Source organism: Heliangelus exortis, chromosome 9 (assembly GCF_036169615.1).
Source record: "Heliangelus exortis chromosome 9, bHelExo1.hap1, whole genome shotgun sequence".
In the NCBI taxonomy this organism is placed as follows: Eukaryota; Metazoa; Chordata; class Aves; order Apodiformes; family Trochilidae; genus Heliangelus; species Heliangelus exortis.
Genome location: NC_092430.1, coordinates 21,863,670 through 21,891,541, shown reverse-complemented (window position 1 = coordinate 21,891,541; position 27,872 = coordinate 21,863,670). Strand labels below are relative to the sequence as shown.

General features: G+C 39.1%; 1 protein-coding gene across 2 annotated transcripts; it reads left to right on the top strand.

The window, feature by feature from the left end:
* Positions 1 to 690: 690 nt before the first annotated feature.
* PRKCI (protein kinase C iota) lies at positions 691 to 27,872 on the top strand. Of its 2 annotated transcripts, XM_071752681.1 has the most exons (18): positions 691 to 920; positions 8,223 to 8,344; positions 10,911 to 11,000; positions 12,260 to 12,310; positions 13,484 to 13,569; positions 14,902 to 15,042; positions 15,903 to 15,957; positions 16,692 to 16,750; positions 17,214 to 17,390; positions 18,366 to 18,463; positions 19,463 to 19,549; positions 20,130 to 20,265; positions 21,136 to 21,223; positions 22,356 to 22,481; positions 22,584 to 22,663; positions 23,658 to 23,747; positions 24,040 to 24,155; positions 25,242 to 27,872. In XM_071752681.1, the coding sequence occupies exons 1-18, from the start codon at positions 805 to 807 to the stop codon at positions 25,327 to 25,329; spliced, it is 1,806 nt and encodes a 601-aa protein (XP_071608782.1). In that variant the 5' UTR covers positions 691 to 804; the 3' UTR covers positions 25,330 to 27,872. The 2 variants fall into 2 exon arrangements, with proteins under 2 accessions (XP_071608782.1, XP_071608783.1); XM_071752682.1 differs by lacking the exons at positions 691 to 920; positions 13,484 to 13,569.

The following is a 27,872-nucleotide window of genomic DNA, read 5'->3' as shown; positions in this document are numbered from 1 at the left end:
GGCCTGTCCCGTTTGCACTGAGGTAAAATGGCGGGATTTCCTCCTTCGCCCCTTCCCTCAGAGCAGCTCCGGCTGTGGTACAGCCCTACAGAGCCCCCCGTTGCTTAGAACCAGGAACTAAGAGCTCAGAAGAGGCGCTGCAGCCCACCCAACCCTCCCACCGCGCCTTCGCGCACTGCCCGGGACTCCGCCTCCTCCTTCTCCTCCGCGGCCCGCCCGGCAGTCCCAGCATGCCTCGCGGCGGGCTGTACCAAATGGCGGGGAGACCGGGGTGCGCGCCCCCGTTCTGGACGCGGGGAAGGAAGGAGAGGGACCACCGAATACCGTCTGTCACGCCAGACCCGGAGCGACGCGTTCTACCGGCTTCGCTACAGAGACCCCGACTGCCTCTGCTGCGCCGCTGTCACCGCCTCCCCCCTTTCTCTTGAGCGTGGAACCTTCCGCTCCACAGGTGTGCGCTGCGGGGAAGAGCCCACGGAGCGTGTGGCGGAGGGGGGCAGTGTCCACACGAGGCGTGGCTCCCGCTCTCTCCGGAAGGCAGAACTGCAGATCGGCAGCTCCCGAAGCGTCTTCTCATTCTTGGTAGGGGACGGCTTATCCTCCCTTTCTCCGCCGTGCCGCACGGCTCCACGTTTTCTCCCCGGACCCTTCCCGGTATTCCCCCTACCCGTGGTTCCGCCCGCCCGGGGCTGGCGCCGTGAGGAGGGGGCGGGGCCGCGGCGCGCTCGAGGGACGGCGGCGCGGCGGGGGTCGCGTAACCGCTGCCGCCTCCCGGTCCCTCAGCCCTCCCCTCGCCCGCCCGGGATGCCGACACAGCGGGACAGCAGCGCCAGAAGCACCATGTCGGCTCCGGGCGGCCTCGGAGGCAGCCTCGGCGGGGACAGCGCCCACCAGGTCCGGGTAAAAGCCTACTATAAAGGGTGAGTGAGGGCGCGGAGCCCCGGGGGCGGCGGGAACGGGAAGGGGGAACCGGGGCGGGCGGTGAGGAGAGGCCGGGGGCGGAGCGGCGCGGCCGGGCCCCGAGGTGTGGGGTGGGGGGGGGGTGGGGATGGTAGAACCGACGCTGGTCTGCCTGGTACTAGGGGAGCCCGGCCTCGGGTCTGGAGGAGACGCCGCTCCCGGGACCGGGCTGGGCGTGTTCGGAGTGCCCGGTGTGGGCTCCCGGTTGGTGCCGAGATGTGGTGGTTGGAGAATGTCCCTGGCTCCCCGCCGGTGACTGAAGTCGGGCAGGGCTGCCCTGGCCGGGGTTACAGCCCCGAGGTTCCGTCAGGGCGGTACCTTAAAGACCCGGTTTTCGGTACGTGGACTGCGGCGGGAAGGTCTCAAGTCCTGGGTATCCGCTGGTTTATGAGGAAAAAGGAAAAAAAAAACCCAAATCCACCAAAAAACGGAATCCCCAACCCAATAGTCTCGTTGAAACGGGTTTTCTGAAGCGAGGGGAAACTGGCAGGGCTGGTGCTCGGAGGAGCTTCCCCGGTGTCGGGTTGCAGCGGGGGCGAGGTGGGCCGGGGTGGTGGGGAACCGAACCGAACCGGGCCGAGGGGTTGGTCCTGCACTGCTGAGGACCCCCGGATCTCTGTCTTCCTCACCCGTAAACAGGGATGAACCTGATGGGCCGCCTCTGCCCTGCTCACCGGGCTGCCCGGGGCCCCGGTTGTTTCCTTGCTGTCGGTAATAAGTGGATATTTCTTCATTATGCTGTACTGGGGGACACGTGCTGAAATTCGTACTTAAAAAATAAATATTTAAAAGAATATTCACGGTCCAGCTTTGCTCCTGGTCTCTGCGTATTAAGGGATATTTAGGTCTAAGGAAAGAGGGTTTTTGGATGAAAAACCTATTTAATCAGTTTTTAGGCTGTTCCCGAGGGGTTTCCAAGAGAGTCTGTGGGTGATAACTGCGGGGGTTCTACTGTCAGCTGTGTTTCAGCTGTAACGGGTCTGGAGGGTGAAAATCTGAATGTTACAGGTCTCATTCAGTGGGTCTGCAACAATAACATAGAAGGCAGAGGTTTTCAGTTTTAAGTTCACAACCCCCTATTAAATAGTAACAGTTACAGCACCTAACTTGAAAACTTTTGAGTGCAAGGGTTGACAATGGTTCATTGGGCTATTAAGCTTGAGAGGAGGTGATCTAAGCTGAAAAAAATGTTGGGTGCATTTTTGGAGTAAGAGTGAACATGTGATACTCTTGAGAGCTTCTTTTCAGTTATCTGTATTAAGTACAAGAGAAGATGTACTACATTTACAGTATATGCTGTCTGGTGCCTCTAGCTTTATACTTTCAGTGAGAGGTATAGAAACAATGCCTTGGTATTTGCTGCTGGGTTTGATTGTGTCTGTTTTGGGGCTTTTCTTGACAGAGAAGCACTGTAGACTGGCACAATCTGTGCCTTTAAAGGAAGTGTGAAACACTGAAAGTAATAGTATGTGAAATTCTAGACTCTTTGTTTTACAGTCCCTTTAATCCACTATTTCTGAAGGAGAGGAGGTGCCCCTGGCTATCAGCTGGCAGAGGCATTCATTGAGTCAGGCAGTGACCTCAAGTGGGGAGTGTTCTGGGGTAAAACCATTTATTTTTCTTTTGCTGGTTCAGATTTAATCTTGATCATTTCCACATGCAATCACATGAATTCTTGGTAGGGAGGCCATGGTGTGAGAACAGAGAGAAAGCAGCTCAGGTTTGTGAGACTGAGGAAGAAAAGTGCTACGTTGGTCAAGAATGCTGGCTCATGACACTTTACATTTTAGGTAACAAAACAGATACTGGAGTGTTTCTTTTGAGTCTCATCTATTGACTTTTTATTGGTTTAATGCATTTATCAGTTTACTTTAAATAATAGTGAGTCACACAGGGTGTTGGTTAACCATTGTGAATACAATCAAACTAACAAGCTGAGTGCCTTAGTCACGATTTATTTTGAGAGCTAAACAAATTATTCTCTGCACTTTCTTGCCACAGAAGCTCCACACACACTTGCTTCTCAGATGAGCACTATCAAGAAGTGGATATCAAGCAAAACACTTTACCTGAACTTAACACAGAAATGGGGTGGAAGCTGCAAATCTCAAAGGGTCTCAAATTGATATAGAAGGCAGTGTTCTTCCCTTTCATCAAATAAATTGTCTCAAGATTACAGGTGTATTTTTTTGGAAATTTTAATAGAATCATTGAAGTGGGTTGTTGAAGTTATTGCAAAAGTCTTGATAGGAAGGTCTTTTCAGCTTCCAGGTGGAGTTTCTGGCTAAAGAAAACAAACAAACAAACACCAAACAGCAACTCAGAAGCTCAGGTTTGTTCTTGAAATGGTTGGGAGTTGGATAATCAGGACACTCACCTGGGTTACACTGACTCTGGAGCAGGGAGCTGAACCTGGCCGAGAGCCTAATTGCTTTTCTCAGCCAAGACCAAGACTGCCAGGAACTCTTTGAAGGGTCCTTGTTTCATTCAGCTGTGTAGTGGTAATTCTTACCTGGAATTAATGAAATCTGTAAAACCAGGAAGGAAAATTTTCCTAAACTGAGAAGAGATCATGAGAATAAAAGGGTGTGAATTCCTGGAGACTTGGGAATTAGGGCATTAGGCTGAATTTATCCAGGTATTTCCTTCTCTGTTACACCTCCCTTATCTTTCCCATAGGGCTGGTTGTTTAAAATAGGTAGGGCCATTTTCAGCATTTTTAAGAGTTACTTTAATCGGTGAGGTGTATACAATAGAGGTGTAAGTGTGGACTTAGGAATTGAATTTGTTGCACCAAATGTTTACATACACCTTTGTTGATACTGCAACAAAGTGTAGCAGCTTCATATTTGTGGCACTGAATAGCATCTGTAATTAAAGCTGGTTCAGCTTTCTAATATTATTCAAAGTTTACCTTTGCATGATCTCATCTGCTGTAGGTGCTTTTTGTCCATTCAGTATAATTTGCTATTATACCCTTAATAACTGTGGGGTGATTGCATTGTAGCAGTAGAGAAAAGGTAGGAATTATACACTGCTTGTGTATTAACCTAAAAGAACCATTTTCCTGTCATGATTAGAGCTGCTAGCTTGTGTCAGTGCCTGACATAGATTTTGCACTGCTTTATGTATCTAGGTTGTAATTTAGGTTAGACTCAGAATGCAGTTAAAGTTACCAATGCTTTGCCCAGCTTCAGTTTGATACATGCTAGACTTGCTTCTTTTCTTCATTTTACTGCATTTATGTGAGTGGGAAAGAGGGGGAAAAAGTTCTATTTTAGTTGTAAAATCAAAATGTACTGCTATAAATATTTCCAGGAAACAGATTTATTTCTTAAGAATTTTTGAGGTCTCTCCTCCTTTCTTCATGTTATCCTTGGTCTTGAGCACTTGCTAATCAGTTCTTCAGTATTTTTCCTTGTCTGCTGAAGATCAGGTTTCACACGGGAGAGTGTTCAGGTTAAGAAAGCTTTGGTTTAAGCTTGTGAACACGTTTGTGCCCCTTCTTGTGATTTCAACACCAATTTAATTTTCTGGTGCTGTACTTTTTCCAGATTGCAGGAGCAGATATTTTGAGACTTCAGCCATCCTCTGGGGAAAGAAATACTTCAAATAGTTCTGAAGAGCAGTGCCTGCACCTTGTGGTACTGAAAAGATCTTGAAAGAGCACAGGTCTCCAGGAGCTCGTCTGGGTTAATCTCAGTGATGTATGCTTAGACATTGTCAAAAGCTTTAATGGCTGACCCAGATGTGTGATAAATATGGAGGTAATATGTAATTTACCTGTAATATGTGATGGATCTCTGTATTTCCACACACATAATGTGTGAGAGCTCTGTTAGGCTGCAGGTGGAGAAATCTAAAGCAGTAGTCTCAGTTCTTAACAGTGGATTATTGTCTCATGGAAGTTTGAGCTCAGAAGTGAAAAATGAGATGTAGACCTTGAATTGCATTTAACTGCTGGCATCGGTGGGTTTTTTATTTTGGTGGTGGTTTGGCTTTTTTGTTAAAGGATATTGTGACTTGGATGATCTGCAAAAGAGAGGACACAAGCAAAGCTGTTTGATCTTAGGAAAGGTGAGGAAGATAGTGGTGAGGTTTGGTCTTCTAGAGATACTTAGAATCTGTTCTCTAATGTTCATGTTTAGGTTTAAAATTTGTGTTTTCTCAGCCTTCCTGTGGTTTATCTGATTCTTAGATGTGCAGGGTATTGATTCAGGCAGGCCTTTTATTAGTATGAATAAAATGATCCCTTATGAATATTTATGGAAGATATAAATGACAAGATTTTAACTGCAAGTAATTCAGGACAAGTACTATCTTGTTTATTTGCATGTTTCCTACTCACAGGTCCCTGATTAAGACCTATTATAACAGTATTAAAGTAAAATCTGAAAAAGCTGGTGCTTTTATTGTGAGAGTTAATGGACACATGCAAATATGGAGGTGCAAAAGGTTTGCTTTGATCAGATTTTCTTCTAGTTCCCTGTGAGGAGAGAAATACAGGATATTATGCCTTAGAATGGCTTTATAACATTCTTAAAAGCAGTAATGAAAAGGGCTTAATCAGATATAAAGGGCTGTTGTCAGTCCTCTGTTCTCCATGTCTTAGTGAAAGAAAACATTTTGTATTTTTTCATGCAAGTCCATGTTAACTTTCCTTTGTTCTTTAACTTGGCTCACTAATTTTTGTTAAAAATTCCTAATTTCTTCTCAGTGGAGTTTAACTTTGTCTTAGCTCGAGTGAATACAGCTTTTTGCTGATGAAGACATCATGGATGTGGTGTTAGGTGCAAGAAATGTTGAAAACACCATATGATGAAAAGGTGTGATAACAGAACCACCCTGAGACCTGTCTCAGTCGAGAACATCTGTGTCATCACTACAGTTAAACAGGGGAGACAAAGCTTGCAGAAAGACCTGTAATCTTTCAGTTTCTGTGTTACGTAAACCTGGCTTCACAGCTCTAGGAAAAGCTGCTGGATATTGCTTACAGAGCATACAGATTTTCTTTTTTCCTTGTTTTAAATATTGCTGTTAGCTAGGGCTCTCTGAAAGACTGATGAGTGCTTGTTGTAACAGAGGGTAACGTTTTCCAAATGTATTTAACTGATACACGTCCTGTTGGAGGTGTTAAGAGTAATAATTTCAAGAATTTGCTTAACTTGAACTCCTTTTGCTTGAAGGGCAGCTATTCTGCCACTTGGAACAAGAGGTAGGAGATTGATTTTTTAAATTTTAATTTTTCATATGGTACTGGCTTTTACTTTATAGGTACAGAGAGACTGCTGGGCTGTTCATTACCTCTTAATGTTCTGACTTTCTGTTCAGCGTGGTACAGCTAAGGCTGTTTTAAGTGGATTTAAGTTATTAAATTTGAAAAACTGCTGAACTGCTAATCTTTTTTTAATCATCACTTTTTGTGAGAACATCAGTAATTACTGTCTTTTTTTGGGACTGTGGTCTGCTACTTAACTCACCCCCGTTACTGAGTAGTTCGGTCACAAGGAGCAATAGTTGAAATGCTTAGCTCTGATTTACCTGTGCCCTTCAGAGCTTAACTTTTTGTTTAAGAAAATATCTCAAAGTGAATGTAACTGCACTAAAATGTGAGTAGGTGAAGGGATGGCAAAACTTCAGCACAAAATCAGTGGAGTTGCTCAGTAAGCAGTGCCTTATTTCCTTCCCTGAAAAACAGGAAATACAGGTTGAGACTTTGCCTCCTAATGCAGCCTCCTGAGTTTCTCTGTGGTTGATGCCTGTGTCTCTAACAGTAAAGCACTGTTAACTCTGCCTGGGATCACAGATACAAACTTTTGGTGCTGGATTTGTAGCTTTTGCATTTTGAGAGAGGATGGGAAGGCAAACCTTTGTGTGGGAGAGAACAGTTTGCTTTGTGGGATGGGAACAATCTGGTGTTTCAAATGAAGCCCCCTTTACCCCAAAGCACTGCCCTGTGTCTTAAATACTGGGTCCAAATATTTTGTCCTGTGTTTTATCTCATGTAGAAAAAGGAGGAGCAGTTCCTCAGCCAATGATGTACCACCTTTTTTTACTCTTCTATTAGGATTCTTAAAGAAGGGTCATTTCAGTGTCCTACACCATTTGCTGGAGTCTTTTCCTTACTGCTCATGCTCATAAACCCATGAGTAAGGCATCTGTTCTTCTGGAGTGCTTAGAAATGGTGAGGTTATTTTAGTCCTGCTGTTGAACTTGAAGGAGCCTCAGGCAAGCATGTTCATCATGTGTGTTCTCTGCCACTCCTGAGGGTGGTTCAGGTTCAGGTACCACAGTGTTATGTTAAGTTGCATACTTGATACAACTGTGCCCATGCACAAGTGGATTTAGAGGTGTTTAACCAGCTGCAGAAGTGCACTCCAGTCTGGTAGGTATGTTGATGGGAATTTTGACCAGATGTGAATGTTGTCTCTTGCTTCAGTTTCCCTTCCCTCCCCCAGATAGTGCTCTGGGCTGGCTGGCACCAACTGCAACAAATCCCAACAGGTTGAGGTTTTTATTGGAAGATTTGTGTCATAGCTCAAACGTTGGACTTACAGGAGATGTCTGAAGAGCAGTGTTGTGAACAGCCTGCTCTCTGTTCTTTTCTCCACCTTCCTCTGACCTGTATCTCTGTTTAAATCCTTTGTGTAAAGGACTGTGGGTCAGCATTTTGTTAACCTATTTAGAACACTAGGTTACCTAACTCTTGGTTAAAACAGAAATACCCATCCTGCATAACAGTGAAGTAGTACATTTTAATTCTAAGTGAATGCCTCCTTGTCTGCCTTCCCCATCACTGCAGTGAAGCATCATGTGTCTCTTTTTAAAGACACTTTGTTTAGAACACCATCTCTAATCTGCTAGGAAACCTGCTTAATAATTTTCATTAATGTATCATAACATCTACATAATCAAAACTTAGTTGGAGATGATGTGTAAGTTCCTACAACGTTTTGATATAACAAAAAAAAACACCTTAAAGAGCAAGCTAAACCATCAATATCCTGATTATGTTCTTAAAAATTTTTGCAGAATTTTGTTCTTTGGTTTCCACTGGTATAATGGTCAAGTAGTTGGTAATAAAAATCCCTTGGAACTTCATTTTGCTACAGGAAGGGAACCTTTGTGCTAATGTTTTACTGATATTACTTTAGTACTTTTTTAGGGGGCTGCAGGAGGGATGGGCTTTATAAAAGTGGTATACAGAAGGCAAATGCAACATATTGCAGTACAATTTATCAAATTAATTTTCTCTTGCTCAGGGACATCATGATAACCTATTTTGAACCTTCCATCTCATTCGAGGGACTGTGCAGTGAAGTTCGAGACATGTGCTCCTTTGACAATGAGCAGCTTTTCACCATGAAATGGATTGATGAGGAAGGTAAATTATGCTTGGTCTTATGACATATTTGAACAATATATCCCTCAGCTGTCTGGCTCTACTCTCTTTCATGTTTTCCTTACCCTTTGCCTTCATAAAATAAGCTTATAAAAAACATATTCCGTAAGCATGATTCTAGAAATAGTAAATCTGACTCTGGAAATAACGTTTATCCAATACCTTTAAGTTCTTAATGGAAACATAATTGTTTCAAACAACTTAGCAAGGAAAGCTGTATTTTTTTAACCAAAGAAATGAAAAGTCACTGGTTATCAAAATGTGGATTCAATGTTAGCATTTGTTAGGGAGGAAATGGAAAGTATTACCTTATACTGCTGAGGAAGCTCATGGTTCTCATTTAAGTCTTAAATATTTGAAAGTTAAACTAACCTTAAATAATACAAGTTAACAGTATTTATCAATAGTGTCAGTACAATTTCATGTAATGTTGAGATGTATGTGTAACCAAACTTAAAAAATTTTGAGTGTTTGTGTCAGCTGTTACTTCAGCAACTTACTCAACACATCATTGAACAACACTCATTGAAAAAGTTTTACTAACTATTAAAAGAGAGAAATTACTTGTCCAAGTAGCTCTTCAATCAAAGTGAAGTAGTATCAGCCTTGGCTGAGAACCTCTGTCATCTCTAGTGCTTATGTTAACCATGTTGAACTCGGCCTGAAGGAAGTTCAGACTCAGTTCTGTCTTTTCCTTACCAGGTGTAGTCCAGGTGTGAGCTGGATGCCAACATTAGTAATTTTTTTTTTAAATTGGTGAATTCTGCACATAGGTTTTGAACTACACTAAAGAGATGTCTGCACTATGAAATAGCTGTTGAGCCATTTGCTATGCATAAGAGGCCATAATGTGCAGTGATTAGTGTTTGGATGCAGTGATTAGCATAAATGGTGCTTATAGAATTGTTCCCTCCACTTATGGGTTTCCCATTCAAAATCGGGTGAGTGCCAGTTTATTCAGAGCTTAAAGCTAAACATGGACCTAAGCTGATTTTTGGAAGTGCTGTATGGGCAGATGGGCTTGGGAATCTGAATAGGTTTTCTTTCTTTCTTTTTAGTTATTTTTTTTTTCTTCTCTCATCATTCCCAAGTTCTTTACACCAGGCAGATGCTCTGGAGTAAATTGAACAATATTTATGACCAAACTTCTGTGCAGAGTTAAACATTAACTTCATAGTAAGTTTATTGCTTTATCTTAAGGATGATAGATTCCTCAATGAAGAAGGAGAGTCTGTCATAGTAAGAAGTAAATTTGTTCTTGAGAGCCTCCTTTTCTTCTGCCAAAAAGAAAGCAGTTTGCACTGGTGTCAGAAACAAACAAAACCGGGTTTGTGGATTCTCATAGTGAGTCTGAATAAATCCAATTGTTCCTCCTTCTCCCTCTGTGCTCTGCACTGTGTGAGTTTGCCTCCTGGGTAGGCAGGTTGATTTTCAGATAGGCAGATTGTTGAGGGTGAAGAAGGATGGGGAAAAATTACCTCAGCTGGCTTAGAAGAAAAGCTTTGAGGGTTATGACATGCAGAAAAGAATAAAGACAGAATGTTGCAAATGGACAGTTTAAATTTATTAGTAATATTTTAGCAGTGGCTTGAAGAACTTTCATAGGGTGAGTTCTAGATATCCTCCTGCCTGCAAGGTGAGTGGTTTTACTGAAAAGCCTTAGCATTGCCTGTATTAATTTTGATATCTTGTAGTACAAAACAAGAAAGAATAGATATGAGACTGTTGGTAGTCAGCTTTCAAGGCATGGCATTGACCAAAGACTCAAAGCAGTAAAACTTTCAGCTTAGATCCAGTTCAGCTGAGACAAAAATTGTTCTGCCTTCTTCCAGTTCACTTACCCACAACTAGTGGAAAGTAATATTTCTGTTAAAAATTGGAGAAGTTATTTGACAGTAAGCTTGCTGTATGGGATTTCAGGTAGAAATAAGCTTGTTCTGCTCACAGCTGCTCTACAAGCAGGCAGAGATAAATCCTATATTTTCACACATCTTTTGTAGGTCTAAGGGGAAAAAAGGTCTGTCTTTTGGTGATTATTCAGATTCAACATTGTTTTAAACATATTTCAGTTGTAGTATTTTGAACTATTTTTTAATTGAACTATTTTAAAAACTGTTCAAGTTATTTAGTGATTCTGAAGTTTTTTTTTGTGATAAATGCTATAATTTTGAAATTAAAGTACATATCTGCAAAGAGAGTCACTCCTAAACTGTTATATCAGAAACGTGTAAAGGTATTTTAGGTTTAGGAAGATAACCTGAATCTCCTGTACTGGAGTGATGTGATACCATGCTTGTAGCAGATCAAATCAATGATGTTTTGTGATTGTTTGCTTGCCTCTTGGGAATATCTCATTTTTATTTTCCTGAAAGCATTCAATATGACTGTTTTCAGATAGTCTCTGAACAGCATTAAAAATAAATATTGCCCAACTTGAAAATATTTCTCTATTTTGCTACAGTAATTATCTTAGAACTGACCTGGGGAGCTGTTGAATGTCACAGAATTGATTGGATTGAGTTTTTGTTGTTCTCTTTTCTTTCTGCAGGAGATCCATGTACAGTTTCTTCTCAGCTGGAGTTAGAAGAGGCTTTTCGGTTGTATGAACTAAACAAGGATTCAGAGCTACTAATTCATGGTATGGTGACATTTACTTTATTACTTCTTGTGTTTGTAGCTGAGAAGAGGTGGAATTTTTATTTTTCATTACCTAGGTCTTTTGCACAGCTTCCTCAATTACAGCCTGTTGTGGCTTTCTGTCAAGAGAATGCTGAAAACTGTGCACTATGTTTTTCAGCTGTCAGCACTTTGGGTTTTATTAAGTTAAGGGAGGAAAAAGTATATCACTGTTAGTTTGTTAATGAAAGACAGCCCCTGTCTCTCATAATTCATCCCTGGTGCCTCCTTACACTTCATTGTTGGCCACAAATGGTAGAAGACAGACAGTACAGCATCCTCCATTTTGTTATTGATAAGTGCTTCACAGGAGCATCTGTATTAGGGTGCTGAGCTCCATTTCTGATGCAGATTAGTCAGAAGTTTGACTTTCAAAACTAGTCTGAAGTACTTAATTTTAGAAACCCAATATCATATCCCTCTTTGTGTTCAATTTTTTTTTTTTTTTAGGGTTATATGCCTGTTTTGGTAACTTCTGCAGTATATTTTTCTTGCTGCTTGTAACTTTTTTGGAGTAGAATATAGATTTCAGTTTAACAGAGATTGTAGCAGAAAATCAGGGGATCATTGTAGAGGGCATTACACTGCAGTGACTTAACATGGTCCTTCTCTAAAAGGATGCAAAATACCAAGTTCACCATCAGCTCATTTGGTATGAAGGCATTTTTCAGCTTCCCACAAAGACTTCTAAAATGTGTAAGAGTATAATCAGTTTCTGTATATTTTTCACAGTTGTTGTGTGTATTCAGTATGCTTTTTGAGCTGTCCTCTCTCTACTTTTGTGTTTGGTAAGCTTCTGATTAAACCAGCACCCTGGATTTGCTGCTTTTTGACAGTTTGTGAAGCTAAATAAAGTGAGAAAAGAGCCAAGGTGGACAGGTTCATACATAGCTGTTATGACATTGGAATTATAATACACTGTAGTCAAGATTTCCAAATACTGAGTGTGATGGGTGCTCACATGAGAAATTACTTTCTTGTAGGTGCTTTCTTTAGAAAATAACTTGGGGTTTTTTCTGCTTTTTGCTCATATTTCCCATGTAAAAACCAGGAGATTGTGGCACTTTTCAGCTCATCTCCTCTTCCACAAGGTTTTGTTAAAATGCAGTCTGTGCAGCACTCCCAGATGACTGAATGCCTTTCAGGAGTGTTACATTTAATCCACAGATTAATTTTCTGTCTTAAAGAAAAGTTAATCACAAGTTAATGTTTTTCTTGCAGTATTTCCTTGTGTACCAGAACGGCCTGGCATGCCTTGTCCAGGAGAAGATAGTAAGTAGACATTTTAGTTAAAAAGTACAGAAAATCAGGAATTCAGATTTCCTGGTTTAGAGTGCTTTATATTCTGCTGTTTGGAATCCTACAGTTATGAATATAATGCTAATATTTGCAAATTAAAAGTAATAGAAAGTCTTTCATTTTTCAATAGAAAGGTTTTCATTTCCGAATCATTGTTAATAAGCACTTCACATTCCTGTTAATTATCCATGTCACTCTGCTTTCCTTGCTTTTGCCTCTTCTGTCATGACAGTTTTTTATCATATACCTGTCTTTTTGGTAGCTGCCAGATTGCTGCCTGACTAATGTGAACAAGGGCTTGTAACCAGTGGTAGTGACTCCTATCATCCTTTAGAGGCATGTGGTTAATTAATTTTAAATTTGTGCTTAGGTACGATCAGGAGTACTCTCCAAAAACCTCTTAAGTTATGTTAGCTAATGTACTAGACATTAAAGAGGTAATTTTCTCTGTGCCTTAGTTTTATAAAGGAGCACATGTATGTTATACACTGACACATCTATCAGCTTGATATTCTAGTCCCTGCCAAATTTAAATATGCATGCTGAAAAGTTAACTTTGGCAGTATGGGTAATGCTGCTTTTCTTAAAAAATGAGGTTGTGGACTGAATCAGAAGTAGATTTGCAACTCAGTGCAGTTTCAGATATTCTGTTTTTTAATTTTGGTTGCTGACATGCCTCTAGTAATAAAAAATTAAAATTTAAAAAAACAAAACAAACGAAAAACCCAACAGTGGCAGCTGTGGATCTAATCCAGTGGAGGGTTTGTGCAAGCAACCTCAGAAATCAGGGCTTGCTCCTCAAACTGGCCTTCTTTCCTCCTTCCTGTTCCCCACAGCTCCTCCCCAAGTTTAGGTAAGGGAGGTGCATGCTTTGCACACAAGTGTTTGTGTTGCTTGGACAGTTTTCCTTCCTTTTAACTTTGGAAAAACAGAATTAACTTTCAGTTCACAGGGATATTCTATTAGAAAAATTATCCTAAATTTAAAAAAAAAAAAAGAAATTACACTTGAAACATTTCAAGTTTCTGTCAAGTGCAGGAGTTAAACTTTACTCTGCAAATCACTCTCCACAGAAAGGTTCCTGAGAAGCTGTTGTAGTTCTGTGTTTCTAATTGTGTGGATATAATCCTATGTTTTTCCTCTTAGAATCCATTTATCGCCGAGGCGCCCGCCGGTGGCGAAAGCTCTATTGTGCAAATGGTCACACTTTCCAAGCCAAACGATTTAACAGGGTGAGACTCTTGTTTGGTAACTTAAAACCATGGTACAGGGATGTCTTACTTTCTTAATTACAATGTCACTGTCTGGAAAAATTATGAAATAGTTTTATTCTCATTTTCGTTGTTTGTCTGTAGTACGTAGACTTTAGGTAAATCTGTAGTTTCACAAAACATTATTATTATTGTCAGAAACTTAGAAAAAAAGAAAAATTGGTTTCAATTTACTGTACATTTACTCCGAAACCATGATACTGATTATATAAAAGCTCCTGTCTTCCCTTAAAATCTTTCCAGAGGGCAAACTTGAACACTGGCATTGAATGACTGCAAGTTGAGAGTACATTTTCAGGTTTCTGGGAAGCAAAAAGGGAATAAAAAGGTCTGAAATCATGTATTATGCACAGGCTACCCTTCATGACTTCTAAAGGAAAACCTGAGATATTTCTCCAGGCAGCCTGCTTATGATGGGAGGTGGTCAACTGAAAATAACAAACTATTTGTAATATTTTCAAGACACGATATTCAAATAAAATTTGCTAAGGACCAAGAAGTCTTTCTGCTGTATTTAGGAAAAGCAAGAGCAAAAAACAAACCTGAAACGTTTGAATAAGCCAGGTTCCTTGACAGCTTCAATAATCTCTCCTCCTTTTCTAAGCTTAGTATATTGTGTGCTTAATGCTTAAGATTGTCTCCACTAAACTTCATCTTGAGCATCCTTCATGTCTAACTTTTGCTATTTTTTTTTCTTTTGAGCTCTTCTTGGTCAAAGGCTGTCAAGGCACCATACTTGTAATCACTTTCCACTCTTGCTCTTGTAGGGACCCTGTTTTTATGGCTCTTTATAGAATTGTTTTGGGAATGTCCTTCAGTGAGTGGTGATCTTCCCATTTCTTGTTATCCAATGGTTTAACGTGTTGCAGCTTTTGCTCCTCTGCCTCCCTCTGTTCCAAGTGTAAGGGCTGATGGACACAGGGTGATGGTGAGGCATGTAGCAAATGAGGTTGGGCACATCCTCTGTTTTTATTTATAATTATTTTATTTATTATTATAAGCTGCAATGCTTTTGCTCTGGAGCTGGCTCATGTCTCTGGGTCTGTGGGCAGCAGAAGGGGCTGTCTGTGCCTGCACATTTCCATGTGAGGCAGTTTCTGCTCATTGATAGTTGTGATTTTGTCAAACTCTTGTGTTGTATCTGCCTGTTTGTTACTCAGATTCTCAGGTTCTTGATGTAGTGGCAAGTTCAGTAGGGTTCCCTCTCATCTCCTGTCTTTGTTAATGAAAAGGTGGGTGGATAGTTTTTATTCTTTTTGCTCTTTAATTGGTTTTGTTGATTTGTCATTCTAGAGAGCTCATTGTGCCATCTGCACTGACAGAATATGGGGCCTGGGTCGCCAGGGGTATAAATGCATCAACTGCAAGCTCCTAGTTCACAAGAAATGTCACAAACTTGTCAACAGGGAGTGTGGCCGCCATGCACTGCAGCCGGTGAGTAAAACTTACCTGGAGAGTTCTCCTTATAGACCATCCAGCCAAGCAAAGGAAAAAAAGCCCATTTTGTACTTCTGGTTTTCATAGGCTGTGAACAATCACAGGAGGTGAAAGATCATTCTTTATGGTTACTGTGACACTTTGCAAGAAAGCTTGGGAATCACTTAGCAGAATGATGACGTAGTGCCAAGATGAGAGTCTGACTTTCATATTTTATCCTGTGTCAAATAAAAACACATAAGTGTTCTTTTTTACTTCATCCTTCACAATGTTGTTACATAGCTTAAATATATATGCACAGATCCAGTTTTACATCTTGAAAATTATGTACAGGTAAAACAAATTCTCTAAATATCTCTTGGATTATTAAACTGTTTACTATTTTGCAGAAAAGGAAAGTGAAGTGCAGAGGTTTTCACTTATCTCTCAAGAAATCAAATAATTTTTAGTTAAGTTCCCAGAAAAAAAATCAGATGATTACTGTTTGTATTTTAGTAACCAAAGCAGAAAGTTACAAGTCTTATGTTTTTTTTTTTTTAGTTCATTTGACTAATCTATGTACTGCTGAAGTCCTTGGGCTTTTCTGTCTCATTTCTCATCTACTATACTTATTTCTCTGTTGTATTAATTTGTCAGTTATACATCTTCTGGAACATGTGTCATAACTTTTAGAAAACAGGTAAAATATGGACTGCAGTGTTTTATTATGCATGGATTAGAGCAGTAACTAAGTTTACTGTTCACATCACAGTAGCTAGACTGTATTTCTCAGGGTTCATTTACTACATTTATTGTATCTAAAATAATGTTTGTCACACTTGCACAATCAATTACAAAAATCCTGTGTATATTTTCAGGAACCAATAATGCCTATGGATCCATCATCTGTGCATCCAGATAATGTAGAATCAGGTAAATTTTTTTTTTCTTTATATTATTGTAAGTTGCTGAAACAAGAGCTTTGGGTTTTTAAATGAAACAATATCTTTCCATTGTTTTAAGTCTTCTTTAGTTTTTGTTCAGGGAACAAGAGAAAAAAGAAAAGATGGTTTCTTAATGCTAAGGTGGTAAAATACAACAGTTTTGCAGTTTTCTGTGTTTTATCTAGTGAAGAAACTTGGTTAAAAAGGAAGAATTTAGGTTCTCAGTTATGTTTTCCTGTCAGTAGGCTGTGTACTTGAAATGCCCTGACAAACAAGCAAAATAAAACAAAAAAACCCAAACAACAAATAAATAGCCCTCAACACAATTAGCAGGGTTTCACTGTATTGGTAGCCAAACAGGTTTTTTCCTGTAGCATACAGACTGGTAGTCCTAATATTTGAATTTGGATTTAGATAATGGTCAATTTAAAAACCAAACAACAGTTCTGTACAGGATTGTCTGGGGGGGATCAAGATTAATCTAAAGAGATCTCCAAATGTAATTGCAGGGGTTTATATTTTTCATAACTGATTCTTAATGCAGTATTGCAAAAGAATGATTCTAATGGTTTAAAAAAACAAACAAACAAAACAAAGCAGTTTGAATATGTGTAATATATGGACTTAAGTTATGTATCCCTGAGCTTTGTGTGGGAGAAATTTTCAGGCAAAAGAAAATACTGTTATGTTGCATTGGTCTAATAATTTTTCTTGTACCTCTAGTGATTCCATACAATCCCTCAAGTCACGAGAGCTTGGACCATGTTGGTGAAGAAAAGGAGGTAAGGAAACTGTATTCAGAGACCTTAAAGCCTGCATATCTCTCTCAGTTTCAAGATTCTAGTAATCTAATCTGTCAGAAACTGAAGAGTAGTACATAAAGCACATTTGGGTTGCTTGTTGAGGTGTATGTGTGTAAGGCTTGCAAAGTGTTTTGGTTTGGAGTTTGTGTGGTTTTTTTTAACCTTAAGCTGTGATGTGCTTTGATCTAGAAAGCCTAGATCTGCTTGACTTAGAAGGCATTCCAAACTCCTCCAGTTTTGTTTGTTTTTCTATCTGCCAGGTCTCCTCTGCCTTCTTTCTTTCCCTCACATTCCTTTCCAGGACAGGGCAGTTTTAAGGATACCAAATGTTAATTGAATTACTCGTTGACGTTAATTTTGCCGTTCTATCTGGAACACTGACTTCTGCAGCTGTTGGAATTGCCAAGCCTGCTTCCTGATGCCAGAGTCTCTTTGTCAACAGGCAATGAGCATTAGGGAAAGTGGCAAAGCTTCCTCCAGCCTGGGCCTTCAGGATTTTGACTTGCTGCGGGTGATAGGAAGAGGCAGCTATGCAAAAGTGCTGCTCGTCCGACTGAAGAAAACTGAACGCATTTATGCCATGAAAGTGGTGAAGAAAGAGCTTGTCAATGATGATGAGGTGGGCAAGCTTTTAATCAACATATTTGGTGACTCTTCCAAAGAGCTTCAGTATCTTACCACATGCCAGAGCCAGGCTGCTGGGTCTACAACACTAATTGCAAATCATACCAGGTGGTTTTTTATACATAAAAGATTTGCAAGCCAGATGACCAATTTGGGGATCTTCATTAGCAGCCTGGCAGCTCACAGCTACCCTGCTGTTCCAGTGGTTTCTCTTATGAGCCTCTCTTGTCAGTGTCTTATTTTGTGATCAGCACTGTCTGCAGCAGTTCTGCTGAATTCAGGTTAATAAGCCCAGCTTGCTTTGTTATTTTGAAGCAATATTCCATATCTCTCCCATCACATTGGCTTGAAAAAAGAAATGAATGGAGTCTGGTTTTCATGTGTTCAAGTTTGCTTTTGTCACAAAGGGGAACTTGATGTTATTTTAGTTGGTCTTTAAATCAAACCTTCATCTTAATTTGTTTGTACCTTACACAGTGAGTAATGTAAAAAAATCAGAATGGCATTATTAACTGACATTATTAAACTGCTGAACACCTCTTGATACTGAAGATTTCCCTTGTGGTTCTTTAGGCTACTCTGAAAAGTCTCAAGTGACTGTGGTTTGCTATTTTAACAGCTTTTGCATTTCCTTCTTGGTCCACCATTGATTTCTTATGCATTTCTTGATGCTGTTTTACATCTCTGCACCAGTTAATCTTTTATAGATGAGTGTTTTTTCATTCCCAAGTGAGGCTAAAAGTACAGGACACTCACAACAAGGGAAAAAAAAGCATATCCTAAATCATATTACCTCATATATATTATTTATATATTACCTATATTGCATTGGAGAGCTACATACTGTTCAGTTTCTTTCAAGTAAAACAAGGCTGGCAGAACACTAATATCTTGCTAGTAGATGTCATTAATAGTTGACCCAAGAAGTGCACCAATCCTTTTCTGAATATTGCTTTTCTTAAATCAATAGGATATTGATTGGGTTCAGACAGAGAAACATGTCTTTGAACAGGCTTCAAATCATCCCTTTCTTGTTGGACTACACTCTTGCTTCCAGACAGAAAGCAGGTAAAGGTCATAAAATAAGAGGATAGTTTTGCTCAAAAAATATTTCATACTGTAAGACACCTTGAAGACTTAATGTTTAAAACATTAAGTGTTAGGTAGGTAGTGGAAGTCATACTGTAAATTATTGAGGCATTTCTTGAGCACAAGGCCAAATTCATCTAAGCTTTTCAGACTGGGAAGGTGCAAAAGAATGTGAAGTGGTGTCTGGCAAAAAAAAGGTATGATGGGAAGGACTCTGGGCAGGAAGGGAAGGAACAGGGAAAAAAAGCTTAAAAGAACCTCGAATGGGAGGAAAAAAGGGTTTAGGAGGGAAATCAGAGCTGGGGGGAAAAAAAAAATGTATTTCAGACTTGTATGGGGTCCCTGATGACAAGTCTGTGAGAAAGGCTTGGAAAATAGTATTTGAATTTTAAAAGGGAAAACAAGGTGACAGAGATAAAAATGGTTATTTTCATGTGTTTATATATAGGAGAAGAGATTGTATATAAATCACCATTCTATACAGTAGCAATTTTCAGTGTATATAAAATACAGTTACTGTATATTTAAACAACATCCTTGGTGTTTGAAAAGTTGACAAAGTAAGGAAAGGAAATGAGAAGAAAATATCTGGTATAGCCTAATAGTATTAACAACAAACAAAGGAGATTAAAAGGAATCAGGAAGGAAACTGAGAAACTTTTTTTTGTTTTATGCATAGCAACTGATGTGAATCTATAAACACAGTTACATACATAATAATGACAAGCAGTAGCTGTAATGGATTAGGAATGTGGGAAGGATTACTTACTTTAGCAATGATGGAATCATCTGGAGAAGCTTTGTATATGTGATTTTTTAACTTAGGGAATTTATTCAGTGAAAATGGTGAAACCAGCCATTTCAGAGAGATGGGAGGGGAGGAGCTGAACTGACATTGTCCATTAGCAGACCTAGAACATCTCAAACCTCTTTCAGCCTTGTATACAATCATTTGTAATAAACTCCTGTGTGTTTCAGGTTATTCTTTGTTATAGAGTATGTAAATGGTGGAGATCTGATGTTTCATATGCAGAGACAGAGAAAGCTGCCAGAGGAGCATGCCAGGTATGCCAAATTCCAGATTTCTTGCACCAAAACAGCTTCCAGGTTTTCTGACACAGTGCAGTAGTGCAGGGATGATCATGGTGAGCTAGCAAATCCTCTCCAGACATTAAGGATTTAAGGAATGTGAAGCTGCATTCTCATTTTAATGCTGCAAGCTGCCATGTTTTTGTTTCAAGGAGGAACTGTAATAGGAGGCATTTAGGTATTGTTTGTATTGGCATTAATCTAGATTACTTCAGTCTGATTCTGAATTTTTATCTGTTGTGTTTTTTCAATTAATTTTATCAGTGTGTTTCTCTTAAAAAAAAAAAACCCTACTACCAGCTGTTCAGGCAAATGCTGAGTTCTTGGTGCATATGCTTCATTTCAGATGGAGATAAAGATTTCAGTAGACAATAATTAAAAATATTAAAGTGACTGTAGATAGAAAAGTTTCTATGAATATAAACAACTTACTCACTTTTTGAATTAAAATAGTAGAATACAGAGGGTTATATTTAGACAAATATCATACAACAAGGTTGTTACTGTGGTTTGGGGGTTTGATTAATTGAGTAATCAGTATCTTTTTCTGCATTAGGTTTTATTCTGCTGAAATCAGTCTAGCATTGAACTATTTACATGAACGAGGGATAATCTACAGAGATTTAAAACTGGACAATGTGCTACTTGATTCTGAAGGGCATATTAAACTCACAGATTATGGCATGTGCAAGGTAAGATCTTGTTCCTTGCTAACCAATAAAATGAACAATTAAGAAATCATAAATTCAGGGATGCAGAGACTTAAAAAGGTGAAATTTCAAGGTATGAACTTGAAGACAGGCAGACAGTGCACATGTATTACTTTTGTATTTTTATAAGGCTGCTCTATCAACTTGTCTGGAAGGGGTAAGCTGAAATATTCAGGATTAGCTTAATTCCAAAAAGCAAGAGGCTGAAACAAATCAGCCACACTTGGTCCCGTTTGGATTCTGACACTTCCCTTTTTTTCTGCAAAACCTTTGTGACTACAGTAGAGCATGGGCTTGACTTTGCCACAGAAGTGCCATTCTAATCAATTAGAATTATTTTAAAGGCTATAATTTGGGCTAAGCATCTGAAAAGCATAAAAATAACACAGGTTGGAAAGGGCCTCTGGAAGTCTAATCCACTCTAAGCTTTAAAATCAGGTCAGGTTACCAAGGGCTTTGTTCAGTTTGGTCTTGAAAACTTCCAAGGATGAAGACTGCAAAACTCCTTTGGGGTAACCTTCCCATTCTGCATCCCATGCTCTTCTCCAGAAACCTTTTATCTGTCCTGTTCATGTAAGCTGTTAAACATCATTGGAGATGTGGTGGAGCTTACTAGCTAAAATCAACATCAATAGGGATGTGCCATCCTTGTGAGATCCTAGATACAGATTTCTCTTTTCTTCTGAAACAAGTAGTGTTTTGTATTGATTTACATGCAGGTTTAAGTATAGTTTTACTAAAACAAAAAGAGTTTATTCAGGACACTTTATTTTGAAGCAAAGGTGCTAGCAGAGGGGGAGTGTAATATCTTTGGCTAACTTTAAAGTATTTTATTCCCATCTTTTCTTAAAGGAGGGTCTGAGGCCTGGTGACACAACCAGCACATTCTGTGGGACTCCAAACTACATTGCACCTGAAATTCTTCGGGGAGAGGATTATGGTAAATGGAATTTTTCACTGCTACCTTATACCTTTGACTTGTCTCTTACTCCTTACTCAAGTTGTATAGCAGTCAAAAGTATGTGTCTGTGTTAGCCACATGATCAGTCTAAATGCAGCATCTTGTCTGAAAGAGGGAATAAACCCATCAAAAGAAGGGCAGAAAGCAACACAGCAAGCAAGCAAATGAGACACTTCCACATCTTGAATCCTTTTTATTAGTCTTGAAGAATAGTTGGAGTCTTCCAAGTTTATTCCTCTTTATTTTAGATACTGCTCATGGTATACTTACAGTCTTGAGTTGTGTTCAGTTTTGGAGCTTTGGCAGCACTAATAGTATTTAATGTAAATGCATTGCAAAGGTCCTGGATAGGAGACAGAACTTTCACAAATCTGTGTTAAAAATTAAATTGTGCAGTTGTTTGTTTAGGAAATCCACAAGATTCCTGAAGCAGGAGAAGCCTGGCTGTGTTTCCTGTTACTAAGCTTCCAGAACTGTGCCAAGCAGATCTTTGGCCTGTTTTCTCCTTTAAAATTATACCAAGTTCTACAGTTAGTTACTATTTTTTTTAAAGTGTATGTATTTTTTTTTTAAGTCTACCATCTTATTTCAATGGAATGTCTCTTTCAGGCTGGCTTTACATCTTCCTTCCTTATCACAAACTTTCTAGAGAAAACCAGACTGTATCAGTCCCAGCCCAGCAACTGGAATTTTTTTCATTTCAGCAGTGAATAGCAGAGCAGATAGGCTTAGCTCCATAAATTACTGTAATGTTACTGTGGAGAATTACATACTTCCTCCTTGTCCTTATGCCCTGCTGTGAAGAATGCACTGCTGGTTAGTAATGACTAAGCTTAAATATTATCTAAAGCTTTGTTAAGGTCCTAACACCAACCTTTAAACTTTTTGCATTTCCTTTTCCTTGTAGAATATTCTCTCCTATTGCACAGATAAAGAACCATATCATGTCTGGTACAATTGTCACCTCTCCTTCATTCAGATAACCAAAGACTGGCAATACTTACATCATTTAACTGATTCTTTCTTTTCAAAATGCGTGGTTTTGGCCTCAAAAGTGTTGGTATTTTTGTTCCCAAATGCCTTCAGTGGTGTTTTCTCCTTTGAATTCCAGGCTTCAGTGTGGACTGGTGGGCACTTGGTGTCCTTATGTTTGAAATGATGGCAGGACGGTCACCATTTGACATTGTTGGCAGTTCTGACAATCCTGATCAGAACACAGAGGATTATCTTTTCCAAGGTAAGTACCACGAGTGTTCCTACACTTCAGTGCCTTGTTTCTACTTACCTTCAATCCAACTTTAAAAATGCAAAAGTTTATAGGAACCCTGTTTTCTTGCAGTAATTTTGGAAAAACAGATCCGAATTCCCCGATCCCTTTCTGTCAAAGCAGCAGGTGTTCTAAAGAGTTTCCTTAATAAGGTAAGAGCTTAAAGGGGACTGTTTGACTTCTCAAGAGCATCTGGGTTTTTTCTGAACCTGTTGGATAATCAGTGTGTAGCAGACCTACTTCTGCTGTGTACAGAGAGCAGAATTTCAGTTGGCTTGGTGAACCTATTCTAGATGCTTGTCTTCATACCCAAAGCTCCAGATTCTCAGGCTGGAATCTTGATTAAATTTCAAATACTTAGAAATGCTCAGAGTGGTTTCTTTAACCTGGGGTGCTGGTTATCAGCAACTTATCAGATTTATTTTGGTTCTCAGAGAAGCAGCTTAGCAGATCATTCTTGACAGCTGCTAATGACTTCATCCAGGGCAATGCAGAGGCAGGGAATGTTCCCTGTGTGCTGGTAGCTAACAAGCCTGAGAGTCAAAAGTTGCACATGTGGTAGGGGAGTAGTGCAAGCACATGCTGGCCTGTATTTACTGAATGTTACCTAGGGGGAAAGAAACAGGTACAGGAAAAAAAAATGGATTTTAATAAATTATTCTAAAAAGTAATACTGTCCAAGAGCAATGCTTCTGTTAGAACTCCTTGGTAATGTGTGTGTGGGTGCACACATACAAGGAGATGGAATTGTCCTGTTAAAATAACCTTTCCACCAGGTGTATCAGCAACCTGCAGTTGCTGCCCCAGTGTGATCACCTGGCACAGGCAATCTGCTCATGGAGAAATTAAATTCACTTGTAATCTAACCAAGTTTGCTCTGAAACATATGGTGTGTTTAAAAAGGTCTGAATAAAAAAGAAAAAAGATGGCATGGTTGTTTATATAAAATTCTGTTAAAGCTTCCAGATAAGCATGCCTATTTCAGGCAGTAAATTGGAACAGTTTTCAAAGTAAATAAAGCTTCACTTAGTTCTTCAGTGCCCCTTGTAACTCTGCTATTCCATTTCTCAGTGAGCTTGTAACATTTTTATTTTATTCACCTGTAGGCCATCACACCCATTTAGGAATATTTTCTTCCTTCCACAGGACCCAAAGGAACGTTTAGGCTGTCATCCTCAAACAGGATTTGCAGATATCCAGGGACACCCATTCTTCCGGAATGTTGATTGGGATCTGGTAGGTGGATGCCCACTGGCTTGGCTTATTTTCCTTGCATACAGGCAAGGCCTGAAAACTTGTTTGGAGCATGAGAAATGACCTCATAATACTTTTAGCCCTTAAGTTATGAAATACCATAATGACAATGAAGAATCTTTTAACTCTTTTGCACACAGCAAGTGCATTAGGTTAAGAGAATGATTGTAGGAAATCTGCAAAAATAAACTTAATAGTAACTTCCAGCCTTGTTTAGAAATAATTCAATGAGCTGTAACTCATTCCTGGTGTTACTAAGTGCATTTATTCCTAGATGGAGCAAAAGCAAGTGGTGCCTCCATTTAAACCAAATATATCTGGAGAATTTGGTCTGGATAACTTTGATTCCCAATTCACCAATGAACCTGTGCAGCTCACTCCAGATGATGAGTAAGTAATGTAGAGTTTAAGATGTTCTGATAAGTTAGTGAAGGAGTTACAAAACTTCATTTAATAGCTGTAGTGTATGAAAAGCTGTAAATAACTTTTTTTTTTTATAAAATTCTGTTATATGTCCTCATGGTAGGCTTTGTAGGGCTGGATTAAGTATTTTACTCTGGCAAAATGTAAAAAACAACAGTGGGAAAGTTGCTATAAAGAATCTTATTCCCAGGAAAAATAAGAAAGTGCTGTTTTACAGCTTTTAGTGCTATCACCTGCGAGAAATGAATGTGTGAAGGAAAAGACCTGTTTATTTAGTCAATTGATTTATTTTTGCATTAATTTAAGATATGGTATTTATAGAATGTTGGATTTGATTTATCTTGGGTGTTTTGAACTAGAGAAGATGCTTTGTTTGGCTTGTTTGAGCATTTTAAGTTGTTAGCAGTTTAGTGAGATTATCCTCACTGAAAAGCCTTGATAATATGCATGATAATGCACTTCATTTTGGTAGTGGTTTTGTGGCTCCTTACTCCTGAGGGACCCTGGTTTGGGATGAGCAGGGAAAGGCCTTTGTAGTTTAACTGAGCCACTGCTGTTTGCATTTTAGGGATTTTTGTAGGGTTTTGTATAAAGTGCATGTAATATGTAAACACAGTATTAGATGTTAACTATACACTTCAATTAGGTATGAGATCAAGGTCCTTCTTCCCTTTGTAAATGCATAACATACAAATAAAGTTTAAAAAATATGCTGATGCAGTATCTATCACATCCTAGTGTTTTCTGTTTTTTAACAAAACTGTCTCTTGGGAAAGCTTTTGTTGATTCCTTTGTGGGGAGCAGATGTGCATGGGAGCAGCTCAGTCACTGCTTCTGGGTAGTTTTGTGTTTTGTTACCATTATGGAGGCAGAGAAAAAATAACCAAAACAAAACCACCTAACAGTGGGAACTGCAAGGATGGAAAGAGATAAAAGAGAGAAAGCAAATGTTCTCAGTTGCAATCTGCTCCACAGGTCTAAATTTAAAGAGACTTTAATATTGTTACCTTTTTAATTTTGCTGAACTAATGACTTTTTTTTTAATCTTAATAGTGATATTGTGAAGAAGATTGACCAGTCTGAATTTGAAGGCTTTGAATATATTAATCCTCTTTTGATGTCAGCTGAGGAATGTGTCTGAATTCTCCATTTCTGGACTGTGCCAATTGTTACTCTGTTTCTGCATGGATAAACATCTGCATTTGGATGCACTTGCATAAAATCAGTAACTGAACGTCTCACCCTTGCCACCTAGTGTGAATTACTACACTAATTTTCTTTTTGTATTAATTGTTGTCCAGGACAGTTGCTATGCTGAACCTTCAGCTGCCAGATTTAAAACTTTAAACCTCTCAACCCTCTTGCCAAACTTGAATTTTAATGTAGAAGTTGATCTCTGGGGCTCCTGACTGAAAAGTGGAGTCTGGCTGTTTAAGCTGCCAATACAGCAGTTCTGATAAGGAAGTTTTCTTACAGCTTTAAGAATACAAATTTCATTAGGGGTTGTAATAAAATGTTGTTCAAGGACTGCCATTTTCTCTGTAAGACCTTACAACTTCCATAGTTCTAAATCTCTTCATTCTAAACATCTAGGCTCCCTGTTCTCCTTAGGTGTGCATCTGTGTCACTGCCCTGCAGACTGAAATGTCAGCAAGGAGAGGAGATTTTTACACTGAATAGGGCAAGAACTGCTGCTCTCCCAGAGTGTATTGATCCTGTCCAAAAAGAGGTGATTAGCTCAATATTAGAAACAACAGACTTTGCTCTGAAACAATACCTTAGGAACTGCACACTGGTACAGAGTGCCTTTCTGAGCCTGCCCCTCTCAGTGGGGGTTCTACATGGTATAAAGCATCAGTTGACAGAAGTGGAATTCAATTAATACCTTAAAAAGTTAAAATCTGTAGATCATACATCATTCAGCAGCAATGGCAGCTAATATTGACAGATGGAGAACCTGTTATCTATTTCTTTGTACACTTGCTGTCTTAACTGTATCAGAACTGCATAGGTTACAGCTGTGGCCTAGATAAGGGCATGGTTACTTTAGGTGGGGTTTTTCTGTTTTTGTTTTGTTTGTTTGTTGGTTTTATTTTAGTTTTTTTGTTTGTTTTTTTTTTGTGTTGTTTTTTTTTCATCTTACTGCCATACTGTTGGGAATGCATTCAACTTTGCCAGTGGGAACAGCAGATCTAGAAAAACAGAGGTGCTGTCCAGAAAGACTCCCTAAATTCCTCCACTTAGAGATGGTGGTTTTAATCACAATCAAACCTGAAATATTTTAAGTAGACCCAAAGTTAATAGTAAAGCAATTGGAATGAGCTGAAAGAACAGTTCAAAACAGGACTTTGGGAGGTGTGATTCTTACATTTCATGTTAGTAAACGGTGTAATATACAGCACAGATAATTCTTATTTTTAAGAAATAGTTTTAAGTGTCTTAGAAGAAATGCCAAATGTACCAATGTACCACTTTTTTATTATTATTTTGGAGAAAAGGGATTAAGAGACATTGAAGTAAAGAAGCTGTTGTACAAAGGGAGCTGTGAGGCAAGCTAAATGTTACTGAAAACAGATCCAAGTATCTGTGAGCACAAGTTAGCAAACCTTATCTGAAGCTTTTAATTAGACTTCTGCTTCATCAGTGTCTCTTCAAAATCCTCATGTGGCAACACTGTAAATTCATAGCACAAATCTGGTGTGTGTTTTTTCACTTAGATGTCAGCTCTAAGGAGAGAGGTTGCACCAAATGCATAGTAGTGTCATATTGTTCTCTGCAACGTGAATAGGAAGCTCTTTAAGTATTGGGCTGAGTTTTCAAACCTGGGAGGTGATTGGAGGGGCCTCAATTTCAGGGAAGCATTGAACCTCCAGACTGTTAAAAATCATGTTCCCTTAAACTCAAGTTGTATATTTTCAAATGTAAAATATCAGAGTAAACTTGTAAAGAGCATCCAATAACTTCAGCATGTTTAGTTTGTGTCAGGTGAACTGCTTACTTATATGCAGTTTTAAAATTGTAGTTAATTAATTGTGTCTGACTTCTACACCTGCATGACTAGTTTAGACATCAAGATTTAACTGATAGTAAAATTGGAATTTATTTAAAGCAAACAAGGAAAACATTGTCTTTGCTTAATTTCATATGGGGTATTAAGTAAAATGGTTTTATGTAAGGAAGGGCATTTCTGCTGCTCAGGGCAGAATTATGGAGTAAAACACTGGCTTTTGTTGTTAAAGCAAAAGTTGTTTTTTTACAGATAATGTCACAGAAAAGATACTTTTTCTATTTATGTATCTAACCATTAAGAATGTTGCTAAGTGACAAACAAATGACTGTAAATCCATTTTTCAACTTTAATTTTCTCCAAAGTGCCATGATATTAACAGTTATTTTTCGTTGCTAAGCATATAGTAACTGTCATAAATTGGGACATTGGGTGTAAACAGTCCAGTGCAGTAGACTTTGTCTTTTGGAGAAAGTGTCTGCATCAGAAGCATGATGTATTTATGTGGAGTAACCTCCTTTTTTTGTATGTGAGTTGGATTCTTATGGGTGCTCTGCTCGTTAATATCATCACTACTATTTTCCTGTTATGTATGGAATATGGTCTTGAACATTGTTATGTAATCGTTCCCTTTATTTGTGCACACTTTTTACTTTAAATAAAACATTTATATTAGG

Coding starts and splice junctions, on each gene's coding strand:
- PRKCI (XM_071752681.1), top strand. CDS start 805: ATGCCGACACAGCGGGACAGCAGCGCCAGAAGCACCATGTCGGCTCCG. Junction 13,570..14,901: donor AAGCCAAACGATTTAACAGG/GTGAGACTCTTG, acceptor TTGTCATTCTAG/AGAGCTCATTGTGCCATCTG. Junction 22,482..22,583: donor AGAGGATTATCTTTTCCAAG/GTAAGTACCACG, acceptor GTTTTCTTGCAG/TAATTTTGGAAAAACAGATC.